General features: G+C 49.9%; 1 protein-coding gene across 1 annotated transcript in view; it reads left to right on the forward strand.

The window, feature by feature from the left end:
• Positions 1–13,350: 13,350 nt before the first annotated feature.
• PCDH7 (protocadherin 7) overlaps positions 13,351–22,779 on the forward strand; it is a gene marked incomplete at both ends in the record, with an annotated part of 312,585 nt that continues 303,156 nt past the window's right edge. Inside the window, one exon of the mRNA XM_081959719.1 lies at positions 13,351–16,548. Coding sequence (XP_081815845.1) covers positions 13,351–16,548 — 3,198 coding nt within the window. The remainder of the gene's footprint in view (positions 16,549–22,779) is intronic.

The following is a 22,779-nucleotide window of genomic DNA, read 5'->3' on the forward strand; positions in this document are numbered from 1 at the left end:
ATCATTTGTGGGAACATAACCGAACATAACCATTCGTTTGACCGAAACAAAGGAGTCTTCTTTGAACAGGGAGAAAAGTTTTGTAAAACTGGAAGACATATTTTGGCACAATACATCTAACTAACTTCAGAAGCAGTTTCACAGCCTATAGAATTTCAGACAGTGGTGTTTTCTTCTATGAGGGCCTAGTTCCCCATAGTATAGAAACATTAGAGCACATTCTAGTTATCTGAGCCTTTGTTACCCGCCATTCTCATTTATCATTTCACATTAATCTTGTCATATCAACAGAACTCTAGGTAAATTTAGTCTTCCCTTCCGTCCAAATGTATATCTTGATACACCCTAGGCAACGCGGAGAAATGAATTTGTGCTACATTTGTGGTTTTCATTTCTCACAGAAGAGAAAACCTGAGCTGCAGTTGAGGGATTTGAAATGGTAAATTGAATCACTCTCTTGGTTCACCGTGATTTGATAGCGGTAGGAGCTCTGCTAAAACCGGGTAACTTTTATTAGATCCAGATGAAAGGCTTTCTCCTTTATTTGTTAGGTAACCCATGCCCTGTTGGGTCATTGTTTCAGAGACAGTTCCTTACCTAAACACAGAATGAGCAAGAGAGTTGGAGAAGGACCGACTTCCTGCTGGCTTCCCCAAATCTGGCAGGGAGAATCAAAAATCTTCCTTTTGCACCAACAAGACTGGCAAAAATGTATAAAGATACCATATTTTTGGAGTATAAGATGCATCTCACCCCCCCTAAAAGAGGCTGAAAATTTAGGTGCATCTTATACACTGAATGTAGCCCCGCCCACCCACCGGCCCCAGCCCTTTGGCCTCTGCCTCCCAGCAATTTACCTCCTTGCAGCAAATGGAGAAAATGGGGCTTGCCGAGACGGCAATAGGCTATGACAATCCCTGCAGCCTGAAACAGCTGATGATCTGGAGGCCCACACTGAAATTGAAAGTGAAACTGTTTGTTATGGGAGGCAAATTGCTGGGAGGCAGAGGCAGATTTTTTTTCTTGTGCTAATCAGCTGTTTGCTGTAAGGAGGTAAGTCAATAACTATAAATGCCTATAGAATGTTCAAATTATTAGACTTATCTTTTAAAGACTGCTTTATTATTGTTCTAGACAGCTTAACAAAATGAAGCTTTTTAAAATAAATGCTTGATCCGAAGAGGCCCAGTGCTATTGTATCTTCTTTTAAATAGCAGAGAATAACTATACTTCCAGAAAGCCACATCAATTTTAACAGCATCTGTGCACGTATAGTCTGAAATGTAACATTGTATATTGTCTGTACTGTTTGCTGTTTGTTGCAAGGAGACAGATTGTTGGGAGGCAGAGGCAAATATTTTTTCCCTTGTTTTCCTCCCCAAAAGCTAGGTGCGTTTTACACTTCGGAGCATCTTATACTCTGAAAAATACGGTAGATCCACTAAATGTTGGAAGTGCAATCAAATATCTGGTTCATATTACCAGATGTGATCGACATGCCCAAAAGCTAAAAAGTATTGGACGAAAATACATACTTGGTTGGAAAAAATGATAAAGCAGCATGTAGACTTGAAACCAGAGATATTTTTATTGGCATTCTATGGGGAAAAATATGATAAAAGGACTATATACTTGATTTTACATGTACTAACTGCAGCCAGAATTGTATTTGCACAACAATGGAAGAATAATTATATTCTGACAGATGAAAGTGTAATTAAGAAAATATTGGAATATGCAGAAATGGATAGACTAAAGCTTACTATTAAGGACAAAGAAGAAACTGATTTTTTTTAATATGGGACCTATTATATCTAAGGTTAGACAATAGGAAACGAAGTTAGAAACAGGGAGACATAAAAAGAGTAAATGTTTAAACATAGATTCTTTAAAGTAGATAAATATTACTGTTATTATACTATTAATGTTATTGTGATGAATATTTTTGTAAATATGTGGATTATGACTGGCTCAAAACAATAGTACCCAGACAACACACTTTTTGATGGAAATTGAATTGTTATATGCTATATAAATAAAACATGGAAAAAAGAAGTGAAATTGCAAAATTCTACATTCTATAAAGACAATTAAAAAAACCTTTATGGCCTTCATGTTATTTCTTTCACTATTGTTGTGGTCTGCTGGCAGTCCTTGGAGCTGGCAGCAGATTTGGACAGTGAAGAGGTTGGGGAGGAAGATGGGCCAGTCCTGGAGTCTGGGGAAGGCTCGGACAAGGGCGCTGCATCAGAGGCAGAGAGGGAGCCAGGGCCATCTGGGAGCAATGTGCTGCCTCCAGAGCCTCCAGAGCCGGACAACAGTGAGACTGAAGAACAGGCTCCCCCTGTTCCCAGTGCACACATGGACAGAGCTGCCAGAAGGCAAGAACAGTTGAAACAGATGGGACAACTCGGGAGTAAGGTTTGGAGGTGATTGGCCCCTCCCATAGGACATAAAGGAGGAGTAAAGGCAGGGGAGCCTTTGCAGGAAGCAACTTGGTTCATGCTGGTCAGTTTACCTTTAGAAGCTCCATTTGGACTCTTTGCTCCATGTGGCCTTGCCAAGCTAATTACCAATTAAGTCTTTGGCAGCATTTCAGGGGAGATAAAAGTGGGTGCTTATCAGCCTTATCCCGAAGGACTTTGGCAGCCTGCTGTAGAACTCTTTACTACTATTTGGGACTCATTACGGGCTGTGAATGAATATAATTCATAACCTTTGAAATAAAAAGAGGGGTTTTAGACTTAAATCGTGTGCGTTTTACTGTATCAGGAAGCCTAGGTCAGAGCAACTATATTTTCTGTACATTAAAGATGCAATGCTTAATTCTTCGTTTGATGGTTTACTGGATTTATTTAAAAAAAAGTTATGTGGAAGGCATTTAAAGGAGCTTAGGAACCAATTGTCTGATCAAAATAAGTTATATGTATCTTTATGACCAACACAAGAGACCATTGTTAACAACTTAGCATAAGGTTAGAAACAAACGTATATAGGCTTAGCTTTAAATAGAGTATGTCAAAGCAGCCGGTGAAGGAATGAGGTGCTGGGGTTACACTCTGCATTTGGGGAAAACAGCTGTAGCCAGGCAGGAAGGCTTCCCAAGGCTCAGCTCAGCTCATGCTTTCTCTCAAAGGGTTATCAACATTTACAGGCCCTGAAACTTGAGTAGAGATAGGCTCACTCATTCCTTTATTCTTCCGCTCATACAGTTTACTTGCAAGCCGCCCTGCTGGCTTGGGCAGCTGTCTGGCTGACTGACCCACGTCCTGGCATTTTGAGGAATGTCCCAATGTCTGTAGGCAGCTTCATTCCACTCAAGCCCTTAGGCTACAACGTTGTGGGTGTGAGAGGAGAAAAAGTTGAAGAGCTGAAGACAGCAAAAGGCCAAGTAAGCAGAAAGCAACATCTGGAATTAAAATAGAGAAGAGAGGAGAGGAGAGAGAGAAGAGGAGAGGAGAGGAGAGAATTCTTTATTGGCCAAGTGGGTTTGGACACACAAGGAATTTGTCTCCAGTGAACAAGCTCTTAGTGTACATGCAAGCAACAATGTGATAAATCACAATCAGAGCCAATAGGTGCAAGCATTGAATATCTGTATGAAGAAGATGGACAGTTCCTAAATATGAGATAGATAGATAGATAGATAGATAGATAGATAGATAGATAGATAGATAGATAGATAGATAGATAGATGATAGATAGATAGATGATAGATAGATTGATTGATAGATAGATAGATGATAGATAGATGATAGATAGATAGATAGATAGATAGATAGATAGATAGATGATAGATAGATAGATGATAGATAGATAGATAAATTGGATGGATGGATGGATGATAGATAGATAGATAGATAGATAGATAGATAGATAGATAGATAGATAGACAGACAGACAGACAGACAGACAAATAGATAATATGTGTGTTTGTGTGTGTATGAGAGAGAGGGAGGAAGAGAGGGAGGGGGAGAGAGTGAGAATGGTGTAGCTATGATGAATTAACTAGGGAGAGGGCTAGTACAATATGTCTTGTCTAACAAAGAGAAGGACTAGGGGTGACATGATAGCTGTCTTTTGGTACTTGAAGGACTGTCACAAAAAAGATGGAGTTGACTTATACTCTAAAGCACCAGAGGGCAGGACTGGAAGTGATGGATGGAAGGTCATTAAATAAAGATCCAACCTAGAACTAAGGAGACATTTCCTACTATGAGAACAATTCATCCTTGGCACAGCTTGTCTTAGGAAGTTGTGGGTGCTCCATGCTTGTTGATTTTGAAGAAGAAACTGGAAGGCCATTTGTCTGGCATGGTATAGGACAAGGGTCGGCAACCTTAAACACTCAAAGATCTACAAAGATCCTAAACGGAAGCCCCCCGTTCAATTCTGGAGCTGACCGAATATCCAGTGAGACATTCTTTTTCCTCTACGTGTCCTAACCGAAAGCCCTATCCATTTTGGAGCTGACTGGCAACAGGGAGCCACAGCAGAGGGATGAAAGAGCCACGTGCGGCTCCAGAGTCGCAGGTTGCTGACCCCAAGTATAGGATTTCCTGTCTGAGAAGAAGGTTGGACTAGAAGACCTCCAAGTTCCCTTCACATCCTATTGTTCTATGTTCTAGCCATCTCCATTGTAAGCATTGAAAGAGCCTGGTCCTCACTCACTAAAATGAAATTCTGTTCCGACATCAAAAGAAAATCCCGAGCCAAAGAAAGCAAATAAACACCTACATGTCTCCTTAGGGGGAGTGGGAAAGGTAAATACATATTGTGTCAAGACAATGCAGTTACTGTCAAGGTTCTGCAGTGTTTTATTTTTATTTTTTTTTAAAGAAAACTCTCCTTTGTCAGATCTGAAATAAACTTTTGTTCCTTCCTGAATCAAGCAATAACCAACTGAAGTAGCTGTGAAACACTAACTCAAACTTCTCTAGAGGTCTCCCACCAAGAGTGGTAGAAAGCCACCTTTTTTTGTAAAATCTTTTTTCTTTCCCCCATCCCATTTTATTCCAATTTTTCTACTTCTCTCTCAATTACTCTGACAAGCACTTACTTTTCAGAAATAAATGCTTGGCAGCACAAGGAATTCTTTGAAATCAGACCGGATGAGAAGAGAGTCCACCAGTCTGAAGGCTAAATCTTTCTCCCATGAATTCAATAAGAATAATAAAAATAAAAGAACATTTTATTGTTTTTATGTGACAAATATTCAAACCTGGCAAAATAACGTTGAATGCATAGGCTTTGAGACCGAGCACCATTTGCCATTTTTTTGAATGCCGCTTTTGCTTAAAGCAATGGTAAATTGAAACAGGCCTTCCATTTCATATCTATCTATCTATCTATCTATCTATCATCTATCTATCATCTCTTCTTCTTCTTCTTATCTATCTATCTATCTATCTATCTATCTATCATCTATCAATCATCTATTTTTATTATTATTATTATTATTATTATTATTATTATTATTATTATTATTATTATTATTTACCTACCTATTTATTATGTATTTATTTATTTATACACACACACACACACACATCTATATCTATACACACACACACACACACACACACACACACACACACAAATTCAAATCCCAGCAAGGGTTTAGCTAGCTGATGAGAGCTAAATAGCTTGAAATAGATGTATACTAGTCTCCCTTCATTTCTTTATTATTTTGTGCAGCTTGTGATGGGAACTTTAAAAAAACCTGACACTTATTCCCCAACTTTTAGGTATAAGTAAAGTCATAACCTAATGGGATGTGGTGGCTAAGACACTGAGCTTTTCAATCAGAAGGGCGGCAGTTCGGCGGTTCGAATCCCTAGTGCCGTATAACGGAGTGAGCTCCCGTTACTTGTCCCAGCTTCTGCCAATCTAGCAGTTCGAAAGCATGCAAAAAATGCAAGTAGAAAAATAGGGACCACCTTTTTGAACACCGCCCCTAGAGTTGGGAACGACTAGCACATATGTGTGAGGGGAACCTTTACCTTAAAGTCATGATTTAATGGAATATTTAAGTAATTTGTTTTTATTATGATTGTAAGACCACGCCAGCATATAAAAGAGAGGGAAAAGTAGAAAGTGAAGATAGGTTTATTTTGTTAGATTATCTGGAGGTTAGATTTTTCCAGTGGTTAGAGAGATTGGTAAGATTAAATGATTGGTAAAATCTAATGAATTTCAAAAGGGGATTAAAGAATGGAAGGAAAAAGGAGGCTAAATATTAATTTAAGGCAATCTATTCCAATTTTCCCAGTTATTGATACTGGGTTAACTTGTATAATGTCTAAACCACTAGGCATTGTTCAAACCGAGCTACAGATAGCTCCTGAGTTATGACTACCATTGAACTTAGCAACCATGTTACTAACTTGATGATGGCAGCTATTCACTTAACGACCATGGCAAGAAAGGTTGTAAAATGGGGCAAAACTCCCTGAACAAATCTCTCGCTTAGCAACAGAAATTTTGGACCCCATTATGGCCGTAGGTCAAGGATTCCCTGACTTTTAAACCAGTGGTCGCCAATTGGTGGTACGCAAGAAAATTTTGGTGGTCCGCAGAAAAATTATTTGCATTTTTATATTGCACTAAATACTATTTATCTTTTTTTTAAAAAAAATCATATTAGTGGTCCACGGGATTTAAAATTATGAATTTAGTGGTCCTTGAGGTCCAAAAGGTTGGGGACCCCTGCTTCAAACCATGAAAGGGGAATATGTTGGTGCTAGATTAATAAAGGGGGAGATTTCATTTACTTTCATTTAATATGCTGCAAGAGAAACTCTCTTTTTTAAAAAGCAAAATGCCATGTTTTGTTTGCATTTGTCTGGAAAATTCATTTCTGAGTGACGTTTAATCCTATTAGAAGACACACTCTGTTCTTTCAAAGTTCTGTTGATACGAAGTAGGGGCAATATCTCTCTCTCTCTCTCTCTCTCTCTCCCTCTCCCTCTCCCTCTCTCCACACACACAATTTCCCAGCTTCCATTCTCTCATCCCCTACTGTCCAGTACGATCCCACAGAGTTGGCCTTCTCAGGGTGCCAGACAGTGTCGGCTGGTGACCCCCAGGGGGAGAGCCTTCTCTGTGGGAGCGCCTTCCCTCTGGAATGAGCTGCCCCCCCCCCCCCCGGAGCTTCGCATAATCCCTGACCTCGGGTCCTTCCGAAGCGCCCTAAAAAGTTGGCTTTTCAAGCAAGCGGGCCTGGCCTGTTAATTTTATTTAATTTTTTAAATGTTATTGTTATATTAATTGGGTTTGTTTTTTTGGATATCTATCTAATTTCCTTTTAACTTTTGTGATATGTGTTTTTTAATGTTGTACTTTAATGTTGTACCTGAGTCCTTTGGGAGAAGGGCGGCATATAAATCCAATAAAACAAACAAACAAACAAACAAACAAACCCAGTTTTTTGGGGGGTGCCATCAGGACCAGTTCCGTGGATAAAGGTTCCCCCTGCCACACAAACACCCCCGGAGCGGAGAGGGAGGAAGCGGTTTTGCAAGCTGCCTGCATCCCACGGATGGGGTTTGGCTTGTTTGCGCAGCCGGGTGCTGCACTGAAGGGGGGGAGGAGTTTGGGGACCGCTACTCTACCGCTTTTCCTGAAGAGCAGCGGTGGTACCCAAGGCTGTTAGCCTCTTCCTTCTCCCCACCCCTCCCCCCCATCCCGAGGAGAAAAGGGGGGGCGGGGAGAGAAACGCTGGCGGGACCCTAACCAAGCGCTACCGGAAACGGACAGGAGGAGGAAAAGGGGCGCGCGTGCTTTTTTTCTGGAATGTTAAAAAGGGGAGGGGGTCGTGTGTTAGGAGGGGAAAAGAAAGATCGAGGATGGGGAGGGGGGTTCTCTCCTAATCACCCCCCCCATCCCTGCCCTACTCAGCACGTGCCAACCGGGGTAAGGGGACTACTCACTACCGGTGCTCCATTGATTTCCCGGTCGAGTGGGGGGGGGGAGTGGGTGAGCGTAGACCAAAAAAAGGGGGGGCGACGGTGTTACCTCTGCTTGCAAGAGGGGAAGCCATCCAGCGTGAAGGTCACCGCCACTGCCGCATGCCGGAGCAGGGAAGGCGCCGGGCGAGCAGCGAATGCAGAGAGGCGCTGCCGAAGAACAAGAGGATGGAGGGAGAGGGGAGGATGAAGAGAAGAAGGGGCGACGGACGTTTATTAAAGGGGGGAGGGGGAAAACCAGCATCCTCGGGACTTGCGCTGCCAGGTTTCCCCCGCAGGGAAGAGAAAGCGGGGGAGGGAGAGTGGAGAAAACTCGTGTGGGGGAAAAGAGCGTTCCGACCAGCAAGCCGCGCAGCAGAGGGAGGCAGGCTCGCTCAACCACGCGCATCCACACACCCCTTACGCACCGACTACACACTGCGGAAAAGGCTGCGGCGGAGAGGCTTTGCGTTTCCCGCATATTTAAATCGGGGGGGTTAGAGGCTGGGGAACTGGAGGGGGAGGGAGTCCCGGGCTATGTCTCTCCCCCCTTACAGCCCCGAGACCCCCGTCCTTTGGTGGGGGGATTGCGCCCGGAGAGCTGAGAAAGCTGGAGCCAGCCAGCCAACAGACCACGACCTCACTCCGGTCCGTGTGTGTGTGGGGGCTTTCTCTATGGAATCCGGTCCTGCTGCCCCCCTCAAAAATGGGGGGGGCAGTGCCCTAAAGGACGAGAGAATGGAAGCAGGGGGGATTTTGGAAGGTGAATGGACTGGGAGCTGTCTCTTTCTTTCGTCTCTGCTGCCGAACCGGGATCTAATCCAATCGCTTGGTCCATCATTCTTGTGGGGGAGGGGGAAACGGGGTTTAGCTTCCAGTAGTCTCCCCGAAAAGGCAACCGTGTGTATGGGGGAGGGGGGGACAGCTCCTCCGCCGGTTGCAAAGGAAGACCAGAATGCGAAGTGGACTCCTCAAACGCAGGGGGTGCTTGGCGGAGACGGTCCGCCTCCCGGGAGGGGCTTGGGAAGATTGTGGGCAGGGGGGCGGAAATGAGATTTGGAGAGGGATGGAGAGATGCTGAGGTTGGGGAGGGAGGGAATCAAGCCGCTTGACAAACAATGCGGAGATTTGGGATTAATCCCGTTTAACCCGGCGAGAAACTGCCGGCGTTTCCCGCCTCTGCCCACCTCCAGCCCCCTCCCCACAACACACCCCTCCGCCGCCCCACACGGGGACTGCGGCGAGGCGCACCGAGCCTGCGCTAAAGCGGCGTTTTTCTCGCTGATGCTGCAGATCTTGGAAGGCGGGGGGGGGGGAAGGGAGGGAGCAAGCAAGCAAGCAAGCAATCGCGAATCACAACAACCCCCCCACACACACACCTCCGGTAGGAGGGAGGGAGGATGAAGAGGCGGGCCCGTTGAGCGGCTGCTGTGCCAGCCAGAGAGAGCTTGCAGCTCCTACAGCTGTCTCGGGAAAGGGGCGCCGAGCAGGTTCGGCTAAGGGTGGAAGAGCCAAGACCTCCAGACCGCTCTCCGGGAAGGGAATTTAAGTCTCTTTTTCGCCTCGGCCTGCGACCACGGGTCCCCAGTCCCCTCTTCCCCCCACCCTTCTTAAATGAACTTGTCCTGTCCCCAGGATCGGGAGGGAAAGCTGAACCGGCGGAATCCCTTCTCTGTCTGCTTCAGCCGGTTCTGCTGTCCCTTCTGCTGGCTGGGTGGAGAGGGGAGGAAAGGAAAGGTAGAGGAGGGGGCTGGAGACGCCCCAAAGAGCGACGAGGCGCTGCAAAGTAGCGGGTTGGAGTGCCCGGCTCCAAAGTGCCGCACGGGCCGCGGAGTTGCCGGGAGCTTTCGGAGAGAAGCACTGACTTCGCCTCAATAGTCGCCCGGAGAAGGCAGGGTCCCCTCTCCAGTCTCCCCTTTCCAGACGCGCCAGACTCCGGTCCTCTTTCCGCCCCCGTACACTCGCCCGAGTTTCGGCTCTTGCCTAGCAACCCCCCCCGGGGGGGCGTCTTGGGGGGGGGACTCGCCTCCCCTCCCCAAACTGCCCTGGGAAAAGTGAAAGCAAAGCCCTGGACGAGAGAAGTCCACCTGGCAAAGCGAGGGAGCGTACGGCCAAGCCCCCATGCGTGATTCCACCTCTCTCCCCCCCCCAAAAAAAAAGGAAGGGAGGAAGGAAGCAAGGAAAGTAAAGAGAAGGAAGGATGAAAAGGAAAGAAGGAAGGAAGGATGGAAAGGAAAAGAAGGAAGGACGAGGAAGGAAGGATGGAAAGGACAGGAAAGGAAGGATAGAAAGGAGGAAAGGAGAAGGAAGGAAGGAAACCCACCGTTTCTTTCCTACGGTTTCCCGCGTTGCCCCCTTTCCAGCAGGGGAGACCCAGATCTCTCACGGAATATATTTCCTTTTTGGGGGGGGGGGGTCTGGCGTGGGGAGGGATTCGGCCATTTCCCTCTCGGCCACTACGAGAAGCGAGAGGACCCCCCCCCCTTCCCCTCGGCCTCCGGAGCTGGAATGAAGCCTCTCCCGGAAAACCGGGCCTGGGGGGCCGCTCTCCCCTTGACTCCCTCCCTTCCCAGCCGCAACCAGTCGCCGGAGGGTAAACGGGAAGCTTTGTGTAGAGCGTAACTCGTCCCCTCCCTTCCTGCTGGCCCGTCTACCCGGGTTTTTCCGCTGCAGGAGCCGATCCGCTCAACTGCTCGGAGTTTGTTTGGGTTTTGTTAATTTTATTTTTCTCCGCCATTTCTCCACCACTCGGAACAAAACTTGAGACTTGGCCGCCTCTTTCCTCCCCTTCCTCCTTCCTCCCCTCCTTCCTTCCCCCTCCTCCTTCCTTCTGACCCTCCTTCCTTCCTTCCATTCTTCCCTCCTTCCTTCCTTCCCCCTTCTTCCTTCCTTCCCCCTCCTTCCTTTCTTCTCCCTCCCTCCCTCCGCCTTCCACTCGCGGCCCTTGGCTAAGCACTCGATCGTACTCTGCGGTGTGTGTGTGTGCGCGCGCGCGCGTTAATGTGCGAGTGTTTTTTTGGTTTTTTTTTGGGGGGGGGAAGAGCGGGTAAGGAGGGAGAGGCGGGCCTGGAGCTCCCTGCACCAACCAGCCGCACTTGAGCGAGACGAGCCGGTTGGGGGAAGCGAGGGGGCTCGCTCGACAAACCCAACACAACTGCGGAGAAGAGAAACTGTGGACTCGGATGGCTTTTTCATTCACAACTAAGGGTTCCTGCCCGGATTTACCTCCGCCGCAACCTTTCGGACCCCCTCAGTGATTTTGGGGGGGCTTTTTCTCTCCACACACCCCCCTCCAGTTTCATAATTACGGATGCAATTAAACACCAGCTGTGGCCGTTTTCACGTAGGAAGCAGCTTCGGTGACATCCCCCCCCCCCTTGTTCGCTTCTCTTCTCAACCTTCGCTGTTCTTCGCCAATATTAAAGAAGGGGTTTTGGGGAAGGTTCCCAGATAATCGCCTTTGTCGCACGCACCCCCACCGCCCTTTGAACGGGAGGAAGCGGGGAAGGGGAGGTGGGGGAAGAAGGGAGGGCGAGAAGAAGTGAAGTTGCTTGTCGGTTTACCTGCATTGGGACAGGGAGGCAGAAGCGGCGGAGCGAGGGAGTCTGCAGCCGCGTTTGCGAATCGCTCTCCCGGCTCTGCAGCCTTCCGAGTCCTCCCGACACAACCGCAGGTAGGAGTGGAAGACACACACACGCACAAAGCTGCGGATGCAAGAGCAAAGTTGGAACGCCCGATTGAGCAAGACGGCGTTAAGTCCACCTTATATATACATATATATGATTTTCCCCCTGGTCTTCCTCCAGCTCCATTTACGGTCCGGACGGATATCTTAATCTGGCAGCTTTTGGGCAAAGCGTCTCGCTTTGTGACTAACGACCTTGCGCCGTTGTGTGGGTTGGTTGTGGTTTTCCCGCCGCCCCCTCCCTCCCTTTCCTTTCTCCTTCTTCTCCCTCGCCTCTTTGAAGAAGAAGAAGAAGAAAAGGGCATATTTTCTCCGGAGCAGGAAGAGGTCAGCATCGGAAACGGCCCCCCAGCCCCCCCAACAGGGTTGATCTTTTGAGGACCAAAACGGGACGGCTCCGGGAGCTGCTCCGTAAACCAAGAACAACACCCCCACCCCCAATACATAAATAGATTCAGCTGTCAGCCCCGGAGGCGGTGTATTTGCTTGGGTTTTCCGGAGGTTAAAAAAAAGAAAGAAAAGAAAAGAAAAAAATCACCTACCACTATCTAGCGCTGAAAGAGACAGAGGGGGGAGGGGGGGAGAGACAGAGAGGGAGTGGAGTTGCTGCGTCCTCCCACCTCTTTTTTCCGCCGGACACCAGCGCTCTTTGAATGAAGCGATTGACGTCCCCTGCCCGCACACTACCTCCCCCCTCCCGCAGCCTTTTTGTGCGGAGCGGCGGGGAGACGAGAGCGAATGCCACGGCGGCGGAGAACGTCGGCTCGGAGCGAGCGAGCCAAGCCGGGAGACACACACACACAGAGAGAGACAGAGAGAGAGAGAGAGGAACAGAGGGAGTGAGAGTGAAGTGAACTGAACTAGGGAAGGGGAACGAGAGAGGAGAGGAGAAGAGAAAGCGAGAGATAGAGAGAGAGAGAGGTACAGAGAGGGAGGGAGAGAGGCGGTTTTAGCTGCTCGGGGTAGGCGGGTTGGAGGGGTGGGTGGGGGGCAGCGGCAAAGCGAAACTGGATCTGCTCTCCCCCTGCCGTTGTTCCTCTGGCTTTTTCTCGCCAACCTCGCAAAGCGATTCCAGCGCTGCCGGGGGAAGGAGGAGGAGCAGGCGAAGAGGAGGAGGAGGAGAAAGCCAAAGAGGAGGAGGAGGAAGAGGCGGAATCCCTTCCCCAACCTATCTGCGGAGCTGCAGCTTTTTTGAAAAAAGCCAGCCACACATTTGCCCCGCGAACTGTGAGGCGAGAGCAACTGCAGAAGGCAAGGGAAGGAGACGAGAGGAGGGGGATAGCAGAGCCTGCGGCCAAACCTAGGTCTGCTTCTCTTTCTCCCACCCCTTCACCCCTCCCCGTCACACACACGCACACGCACACACAGTGGCTCGCGCCAGCCCCGGCTTCTTCGTTCTTCTTCTTCTTTTTCATTTTTTAAAAAATCTACTGCACCAAAGAGGATGGGAAGCGAAGTTTTTTCTGCCAGAGCCGGCAAACGGATTTTATAATCGAACTTCAGCCCGTCGCCGAGGGTTTTTATTTCATTTTTCCCTCTGCCTGCATCCCTCGCTCGCTCTCGGCTGGCACAAGCAGCGGCAAAGGCGTTTTGGAAGGTGGGGGAAAACGGCGGTTACCTCTCTGGGCTGCCGGGGGTTCTGTTTTTTGGGGGAGCCGGGGAAGGCGGGTGGGGTGGGGTGGCGGGAGGGGGGCTCTTCTGTCCTGCAAGATGTGGAAGATGCCGGCGCTCCTGGGTTTGGTGCAACCGCGCTCCTCCTGCCGCTGCTGCCGCTGCTGCTGCTGGTTCCTGCTGCTCCTGCCGCCGCCGTTTTGGGTCAGCCTGGCGGCGGCCAAGCAAGTCCTGCGCTACCGCTTGGCCGAGGAAGGGCCGGCTGACATCCGGATCGGGAACGTGGCTTCGGACCTGGGCATTGTCACCGGCTCGGGCGAGGTCACGTTCAGCCTGGAATCCGGCTCGGAGTACTTGAAGATCGACAACATGACGGGCGAGCTGAGCACCACGGAGCGGCGCATCGACCGCGAGAAGCTGCCGCAGTGCCAAATGATCTTCGACGAGAACGAGTGTTTCCTGGACTTCGAGGTGTCGGTCATCGGGCCCTCGCAAAGCTGGGTCGACTTGTTCGAGGGCCGGGTCATCATCCTGGACATCAACGACAACACGCCGACCTTCCCTTCCCCGGTGCTGACCCTCACCGTGGAGGAGAATCGTCCGGTGGGCACGCTGTACCTGCTCCCCACCGCCACCGACCGCGACTTCGGGCGCAACGGCATCGACCGCTATGAGCTGCTGCAGGAGCCCGGAGGGGAGTCCGGCAGGCGAGGCGCCGGGCCCCCGGCCGCTGCTTCCGCCACCGACGGGGCCCTCTATCCCGGCAAGCGGAGGCAGGAGACGGACGGGACGGCCCGGAGTAGCGTCTTCGAACTGCAGGTGGCCGACACGCCCGACGGCGAGAAGCAGCCGCAGCTGATCGTCAAAGGGGCTCTGGATCGCGAGCAGAGGGACTCGTATGAGCTCAGCCTGCGGGTGCGGGACGGGGGCGAGCCGGCGCGGTCTTCGCAGGCCATCCTCCGGGTGCTGATCACCGACGTGAATGACAATAGTCCGCGCTTCGAGAAGAGCGTCTACGAGGCGGACCTGGCCGAGAACAGCAGCCCCGGCACTCCGATCCTCCAGCTGCGGGCGGCCGACGCCGACGCCGGGGTCAACGGCCAGATCGAGTACGTCTTCGGGGCCGCCACCGAGTCGGTGAGGCGCCTGCTGCGCCTGGACGAGTCGTCGGGTTGGCTCAGCGTCCTGCACCGCATCGACCGCGAGGAGGTGAGCCAGCTGCGGTTCACCGTCATGGCCCGGGACCGCGGGCAGCCCCCCAAGAACGACAAGGCCACGGTGGTGCTGACCATCCGCGACGAGAACGACAACGTGCCCACCATCGACATCCGTAAGATCGGGCGCATCCCGCTGCGCGACGGGGTGGCCAGCGTGGCCGAGGACGTCCTCGTCGACACCCCCATCGCCCTGGTGCAGGTCTCGGACCGCGACGAAGGCGAGAACGGCGTGGTGACCTGCACCGTGGTGGGAGACGTGCCCTTCCAGCTCAAACCGGCCAGCGAAGGGGAAGGCGAGCCGCAGAACAAGCGCAAGTACTTCCTCCACACCTCGGCCCCGCTGGACTACGAGGCCGTGCGGGATTACAACGTGGTCATCGTGGCCGTGGACTCCGGCAGCCCCAGCCTCTCCAGCAACAACTCGCTGCTGGTCCGGGTGGCGGATACCAACGACAACCCGCCCATCTTCAGCCAGCCCGTCTTGGAGGTGCCCTTCCCGGAGAACAACGCCCCGGGCGAGCGGGTGGCCACCGTCTTGGCTACCGACGCCGACAGCGGCAAGAACGCGGAGTTGGCTTACTCCTTGGAGCCCTCGCCGCTGGCAGCCGAGGCGCCCGCGGGCCTCTTCACCATCGACCCGGATTCCGGCGACGTGCGGGTGCAGGCGGTGCTGGATCGCGAGCAGCGGGACACCTACGAGTTCCAAGTCACGGCCCGCGACAAAGGGGTGCCCCCGCTGCAGAGCTCGGCTTTGGTAGTCGTGCGGGTGGCCGACCGCAACGACAACGAGCCCCGCTTCATGCAGGACGTCTTCACCTTCTACGTCAAGGAGAACCTGCAGCCCAACAGCCCCGTGGGCATGGTGACCGTGATGGACGCCGATAAAGGGCGCAACGCCCAGCTCACTTTGGCCATCCAACCCGGCGCGCAAGAAGCCGCCGACCCGGGCATCTTTTCCATCGAGAACGACACGGGCACCATCTACTCCACCGTCTCCTTCGACCGCGAGCTGCAAACCAGCTACACCTTCCGCGTGAAAGCCGTGGACGGCGGTGAGCCGGCGCTCTCGGCCACGGCCACCGTCTCCCTGTTCGTGATGGACGAGAACGACAACGCGCCGGCCGTCACCTCGCCCACCAACAGCTCCTACACGTTCCTGCCGCCCTCCAGCAGCCCGCGCGTGGTGGTGGCCGCCGTGCAGGCCCGCGACGCTGACGCGGGCCAGAACGCCGAGCTGACTTACAACCTGGTGGGCGGCAACCCTTTCAAACTCTTCGAGATCGACCCTTCCAGCGGGGTGGTCTCGTTGGTGGCCAAGCTGGCCCCCAAACACCACGGCTTGCACCGGCTGGTGGTGCAAGTCAACGACAGCGGCCAACCGCCTCAAGCCACCACGGCTTTGCTCCACGTGTTTGTCAATGAGAGCGTGGCCAACGCCAGCGCGGTGGAGAGCCAAGTGGCGCGGAGTTTGCACACGCCGCTGGGCCGGGACATCGCCGGCGACCCCAGCTACGAGCTGACCAAGCAGCGCCTGAGCATCGTAGTGGGCGTGGTGGCCGGCGTGATGGCCGTGGTCCTGCTCATCCTGGTGGTCGTCCTGGCCCGCTACTGCCGCTCCAAGGGCAAGCACGGCGGCTACGAGGCCGGCAAGAAAGACCACGAGGACTTCTTCACGCCCCAGCCTCACGACAAGGCCAAGAAGCCCAAGAAGGACCGCAAGGGCAAGAAGGGGGGAGGCAAGCAGCCCCTCTACAGCAGCATCGTCACCGTGGAAGCCTCCAAGCCCAACGGGCAGCGCTACGACAGCGTCCACGAGAAACTCTCGGCCGCCGACAGCCCGGCGTTGAGCCGCTACCGCTCGGTCAACGGCGCCCCGGGCAGCCCGGATTTGGCCCGGCATTACAAATCCAGCTCCCCTTTGCCCACCGTCCAACTTCACCCCCAGTCGCCCACCGCCGGGAAAAAGCACCAAGCTGTGCAGGACCTGCCGCCGGCTAACACCTTCGTGGGCGCGGGGGACAACATCTCCATCGGATCGGACCACTGCTCGGAGTACAGCTGTCAGGCCAGCAGCAAGTACAGCAAGCAGGTAAGACGACCCTTCCTCCCCCACTCCCCCGTATTTCCCCCAAGCCTCCGGGCTCAGCCCAAACTCGGTGGGGAGGGGGAGTTCCCTCCCATTCCCCCTCCCCCTTTTTTGGCGGCCTCTTGGAACCCTCAGGGCTGTAGTAAGTCGTTCCAAGCTTATAGTAGTAATAGATATACTAGAAAGTTGTTCAAATGCAGTGGATTTCTCCAGTGAGTTGGATTTGAACTCTCAATCAGGCAGGGATTCTGAGGAGAGTTCCATTCGCAACCGTGGAACTCCTGGGCATGGTTGGATGGCCAATGGATGGATGAAGCTGGGCCCAGGGGCATCCCTAGGCTGCAAGAGGCACAGCCTGGCATCCAGGCACAGGGAGCCTTGGGTTGCCCAACCCCCATGCACCTCCCCCACACACCCACACCTACAGAGGCAAATCTTTTCCTCTTTCCCCCTGGTGTAGATTTCCCTCCTCCTCCTCCAACAATCTCCTGTTTATTCTCAGCGTCACACATTTGCAGGACAGGGATGGGCTGAGCTTGACTTCTTTCTCTTTATCAAAGCTAATTTGTGGTTGGAGGGATCCCTGCATCCCGAAGGCAGGTTGTAGGAGAACCTGGCCTCCCATCTTCGCCAGCTGGAATTGGCACCAGCTAGACCTGTTTTGGAGCAGAAGAGCGGGTTGGAGGCAGGCGGGGGCAGCCAGCGAGATTAGCCATCCTTAAATCAACTATAGCTGGGGGCAAAGGAGTCATCCGTCTTACCGCAGGCAGGCAGGGTCAGCCTCTCCCTCCCATTCCTGCTACACCTGTTGTGTGGGGGCCTGAGGAGTGGTACCTGGGGGGAGGGGGAAGGTTCCCGCCTTCACACACCCCCCAGGTACCACTCCTCAGGCCCCACGCAACTCAGTACAACTCCTTGTAGCAAAACCTGGTCTATCTCTCTATTCATCTCCTTCACAGGGGAGACTTAAGTGGTCTTTAGCTGTACCTGAATCTCCTGCCTTATTCTGATACTTTGCCAAGGCAGGTTTTTAATCCTCTTTGTCGCTGCTGTCACTGTGAACAGGGATGGTGACTCAGATAGGGGGCTGGAAACCGAGACAATAAACAGACCTAATTTTTTAGTGACTCGGGAAAAGTGTGAATAAATCCGTAACAGTTGAGAAAGGTCCTTAAACATGCTGATAGAGTGATATGCAAGCAGCTGAGCTTATTGTGTTTTGTATCCCTGTATCTTATTTATCCAGTGTTTTCACCTAGTTAACTTCTCTTACTTTTGACCTTCTTTGGGATAGAGATCTAAAGAAATTCCTTGGTTTGTAGTAAGCACTTAGTGTCAGGTTAGTGAAAGAATACTATGTTAACAAACAAAGATGTAAGTGGGTGAGTAGCATTGTGTGATAATCCGGTCCTTTCCCCCATTCTCTATCTTGCTGGGTTTATGAGCCAGGATGCTGAAAGGTGAAAACAATTGAATTCCTATTGACAGGCAGTGGATAAATGCTGGATGTGAAGAGTGGTGTCACCCAATCTTAGCCTTCCTCGCTGTGATATTGAGCCATGCATCGAACGCTGGCACAAAGCCACAATTAAGTGTGCAATTGTCTCCATGCATGCAAACACATAAGGACAATGATATTTTGTTGGTTTTCTTTTTAATAGTCACACTTTCAAAAAGCTGAATTGCAGGGAGAAGCTGAGCTTTTGGATGCTTTTTGGTATCTGCCAGAGAGAGGTAGGACACCCCATGCCATTGCTCAGAACTACAGTTCTCAGCGGGGTTAAAGCTTGGAGATGCCACTTTGTGAACGTGATGTCCAGATGTCCCTCAGACATCCATAAAACCGTCCACAAGCATTTAGCTCATTTGACCAGCATCAGCTGGGTAGGAGGACAATCCCTTGATCCACTCACCCAAACGGACAACTGTAGTCACCTAGATACATCTTTTTTTTTTTGTCATCACAGGATGCCCCTTAGAGAAGTGAAGCATTTAGGCCCAGGTAAAGTGACTCACAATAGTGCCGCGGTGCCTCAGTGGCTAAGATGCTGAGCTTGTCGATCAGAAAGTTCGGCAGTTAGAATCCCTAGTTCTGTGTAATGGAGTGAGCTCCCGTTACTTCTCCCAGCTTCTGCCAACCTAGCAGTTTGAAAGCATGTAAAAAATGTGAGTAGAAAAAATAGGGACCAAAAATAGAGAAGGTAACAGCGTTTCGCGAGCCTTTGCCATTTAGTCATGCCAACCACATGACCATGGAGTCGTCTTCGGACGGCTCTGGCTCTTCGGCTTTGAAACGGAGATGAGCACGGCCCCCTAGAGTCAGAAATGACTAGCACATATGTGCGAGAGGAACCTTTGTCTACTTTTAAAGCGGCCCAACAAATAACATCATCTCCACAACCACAATATTTCCCCTTGAAAAATGAAAATTCTGCCAGGTGCAGCTTCTCCTATTCTTGGAACAATCCCATGGGAAAAAGGAGGAGTGGGTTTTTTAACCAAATTTTCTTTGAGATCCCTTACATACATATACATACTGTACATACATACACAAAGAGAACTGGAAGGTTACAACCTGAATACAATGCACTGATTCTCAAGTCAAACTCAAACTATGTGTAAGAAGCAGTGCCAAATTTGCCCTGTTCAGTCACTCAGTAGGTAGAAGTCATAATATTTTCTTCCTTTTGAGCTGACCTACTAGCTCATAAGAGAGAATATTTTGTTCTGAATTAGGCAATTCTTTTCGGTGTTTCCCTTGTTGGGAAGAAACCTAGAGTCTAGAGTCCAGCTAGAGTAAATTACTGCACAGGTAGTCCTCGACTTATGACTGTTCCTTTACTGACCAGTCCAAAGTTACGATGACACTGAAAAAAAGTGAGTTATGGCCATTTTTTCAGACTTATGACCATTATGGCCATGTGATCTGTGGCAAAAAAGGCCGTAAGGTGGGGCAAAATTCGCTTGACAAATGTCTCACTTAACAACAGACATGTTGGCTCCATTGTGGTCGTAAGTCGATGCCTCCCTGTATTATCTAAAGCAGCAAGCCTGTTATTCCATTATGGAGAAATTTGTGGTGGTGCATGCAGATTTCCTACGTACATTAGTTTAAAACGGAGAAAAGCTGTATGTTTGCATGTTTTTCCCCCTTCAATGGGCAAGTGTTCTAATGTGTAGGCTTGGTGCAAAAGTTGTGGGTTGTATGTCGTGAGATCCATTAGTTGACTGAGTGCGAACTTTTATCATGCTCTTTTGCCATATGCGCTTGGATGGGCATTTTGGTGGAAGCAATATATACACACAGTTCATATGGTACTTTTTTTTTAACCAAATGAATAAACTTCTTCTTGTTGTTGTGGTTGTTGTTGTTGTTGTTTTTACAAGGAGGTGGAAGTAGATACTGTCTCCAATTATGCCGTATGGAGCATTTAACCTGTATTTTATTTTTTGGCACACTTCCTAAGCTCTTCTTGGAGTTAATTGCAGCTTGAAAACCCCTGCCAGGAAATTATATATTTATTTGCGGTCCAAGAAAGGTTTCCATAAGGTATCCTTAAATTATAAATAAAACACACTGCCTTGTTAAGAATAGCTCTGCTCTATCTTGGTCTAGATGCCATCTGTATTCATCGGATATTGGTTGCTGAGTCACCTGCTTGAGATGCCTTCAAAATGGCGAAAATAATATTAGACTTGAATAAAGATTAGAGCTTGTGAGGGACCTCAAGGTTGTCTGAAGTTGTTTGAAGTGGGAATCGTTGCAACCATTCAGCCTTCAAGCAACTTCAGGTGACCTTCAGACGACTCTGGTTAGTGGAGAAACTTCATCAATATGTTGTGAATGAGTTCAGCTGTGAAACATTCTTGCAACCAAAAAAATCCGATTTCAAATTCATCCTGGTTTATATTGTTCATTGATCTGGACATTCAAGAGACATTCAAAATTTTATCGCTGTAGGGAAAGCTAACAAATGAAAACCTTCTTCTTCTTCTTCTTCTTCTTCTTCTTCTTCTTCTTCTTCTTCTTCTTCTGCTTCTGCTTCTGCTTCTGCTTCTGCTTCTGCTTCTGCTTCTGCTTCTGCTTCTGCTTCTGCTTCTTCTGCTTCTGCTTCTTCTGCTTCACCACCACCTCCTCCTCCTCCTCCTTTGTCTCCTCCTCCTCCTCCTCCTCCTCCTCCTCCTCCTCCTCCTCCTCCTCCTCCTCCTCCTCCTCCTCTTTCTTTTCTTCTTCTTCTTCTTCTTCTTCTTCTTCTTCTTCTTCTTCTTCTTCTTCTTCTTCTTCTTCTTCTTCTTCTTCTCCTCCTCCTCCTCCTCCTCCTCCTCCTCCTCCTCCTCCTCCTCCTCCTCCTCCTCCTCCTCATTTTGTTTCTTAAGTTGGTTCGAAAGAATCAACAATATACTAAATGGGAACATTAGAGTTTAATCTTATCATCCTTTTTCTTCTAGCACTATTTATGTTACCTAGTTTTGTAATAAAATGTCTGCAAGAAACCACCAAGCTCAGAGAGCATCAATGATCCCAAAGTCTCCTCCTCCTCCTCTTCCTCCTCCTCCTTTTTTGAGTGCCTCCTTTTGTTTCTTAAGTTGGTTCAAAACAATCAACAATATACTAAATGGGAACATTGGAGACTCATGCTGGGAATTGATATGTACCCGGTTGGCTGTTGTTTTTAAAAGCTGGCATCGTTGCGTACTCCCCCAGTAAATTTATTAACGTTGCAGTTGTGTGCCTTGGATTTGTAGAAGCACTGCAGTCTTCGAGGATAAGCAGACCAAGAGATAAACAGATCTGTAGCCGGAAGAACCTTCAGAAATATAAAGCAGGTGATCCTGCCGGATGAAAGCCTGGTGCGTTTTCTTCTCAACAGTGTCTTTTCTGATTTTCCTTAAAGCTGCTGCAGAATGGCAAGCCTAACAGGTGGGGAGTTGCATAAATAGCACATGTGAACTTTCTAAACCTCCCAACATTTGAACACTGACGGATTTCTCCGTCACGGCTTCTACCGTGTTCTAAATGGTGAACCAGATGGCACTGATGTTCATGATCATTCTCTGAAGCAGGAAAGATCAGTGTGCGAAGTGCCTGTTATCGAGAGAGTATATGGCGCATCTCAAGGGTGGACATGAACAAGCAACACCTCCCCACCCCACCCCCACACAATACTCAACAACTTCCAGGAGGAGACTTAGCTTTTTAACCAAGATTTGCTTGTATTCCTCAGTCTGTTTGAGCCTTCCTCCCTCCCTCTCTCTCTTCTTCTTCCCTCCTCCCTCTTCCTTCCTTCCTTCCCTCCCTTCTTCTTCCCTCCTCTCCCTCCTCCTTCTTCCTTCCTTCCTCTTCCTTCCTTCTCTCCCTGCCTCCTTTCCCCCTTCCTTCCTCTCTCCCTCTCTTCATCTCTTCCTCTGTCCCTCCTTCCTTCCTCTCTCTCTCTCCTTCTCCCTCCTCCTCTTCCTTCTCTCCCTCCTTTTCCCCTGCTATCCTTCCCTCCCTTCTTCTTCTCTCCTCCCTCTTCCTTCCTCCCCTCCCTCCCTTCCTCCCTCTCTCCCTTTTTTCCTTCCTCCCCATTCCTTCTCTGTCTCCCTTCTTTTTCCCTTCTCTTCCTCCTTCCTCTTCCATCTTTCCTTTCTTCTTTCCCCCTCCCTCCCTTCCTCTCTCCTTCCCCCTCCCTCCCTCTCTTCTTTCCTTCCCCCTCCCTCCCTTTCTTCCTTCCCTCTCTCCCTTCTTCTTCCCTCCTCCCCTTTCCCCTCTTCCTTCCCTCCCTTCTTTTTCCCTCCTCCCCCTCTTTCTTCCTTCCTTCCTTCCTTTTTTCCATGGAAGTTATAATGTGGTAGAGATTGCAAAAGAAAAATAAAAGGAAGAAAAAAACCCAGTCCTTATCTGAAACACAATGAGTTCATTAATGTAATTAGAATCAGTAACTGATAGCTGCAAAATTGTTGTGAGGAAGGAGCAACAGGTTACGCAGGGCTGAGTTACCAAGCAGAGGTGGATGATTAAACACACCTCACTTTTCTTTTTTCAAAATTAAGAAACCCAAAGCTCCCCAATTACTTAGTTGTCTACCGCGGTGCTACATCAGTCAACCTGGGTTGAAGTAAAGTTATTCATGCTTTAGAATTGCCGAAATCCAAGAAATAATCCTGACGGAATATTCCAGATGGAGCAGGCACACATATATTTCCTTTCCCATGTTTTTTCACTGAAGTCTGGAAAGTTAAAGCAGGAAACTT

Source organism: Natrix helvetica (genome assembly GCF_964273705.1).
Source record: "Natrix helvetica genome assembly, chromosome: 7".
NCBI classification, from domain to species: domain Eukaryota; kingdom Metazoa; phylum Chordata; class Lepidosauria; order Squamata; family Natricidae; genus Natrix; species Natrix helvetica.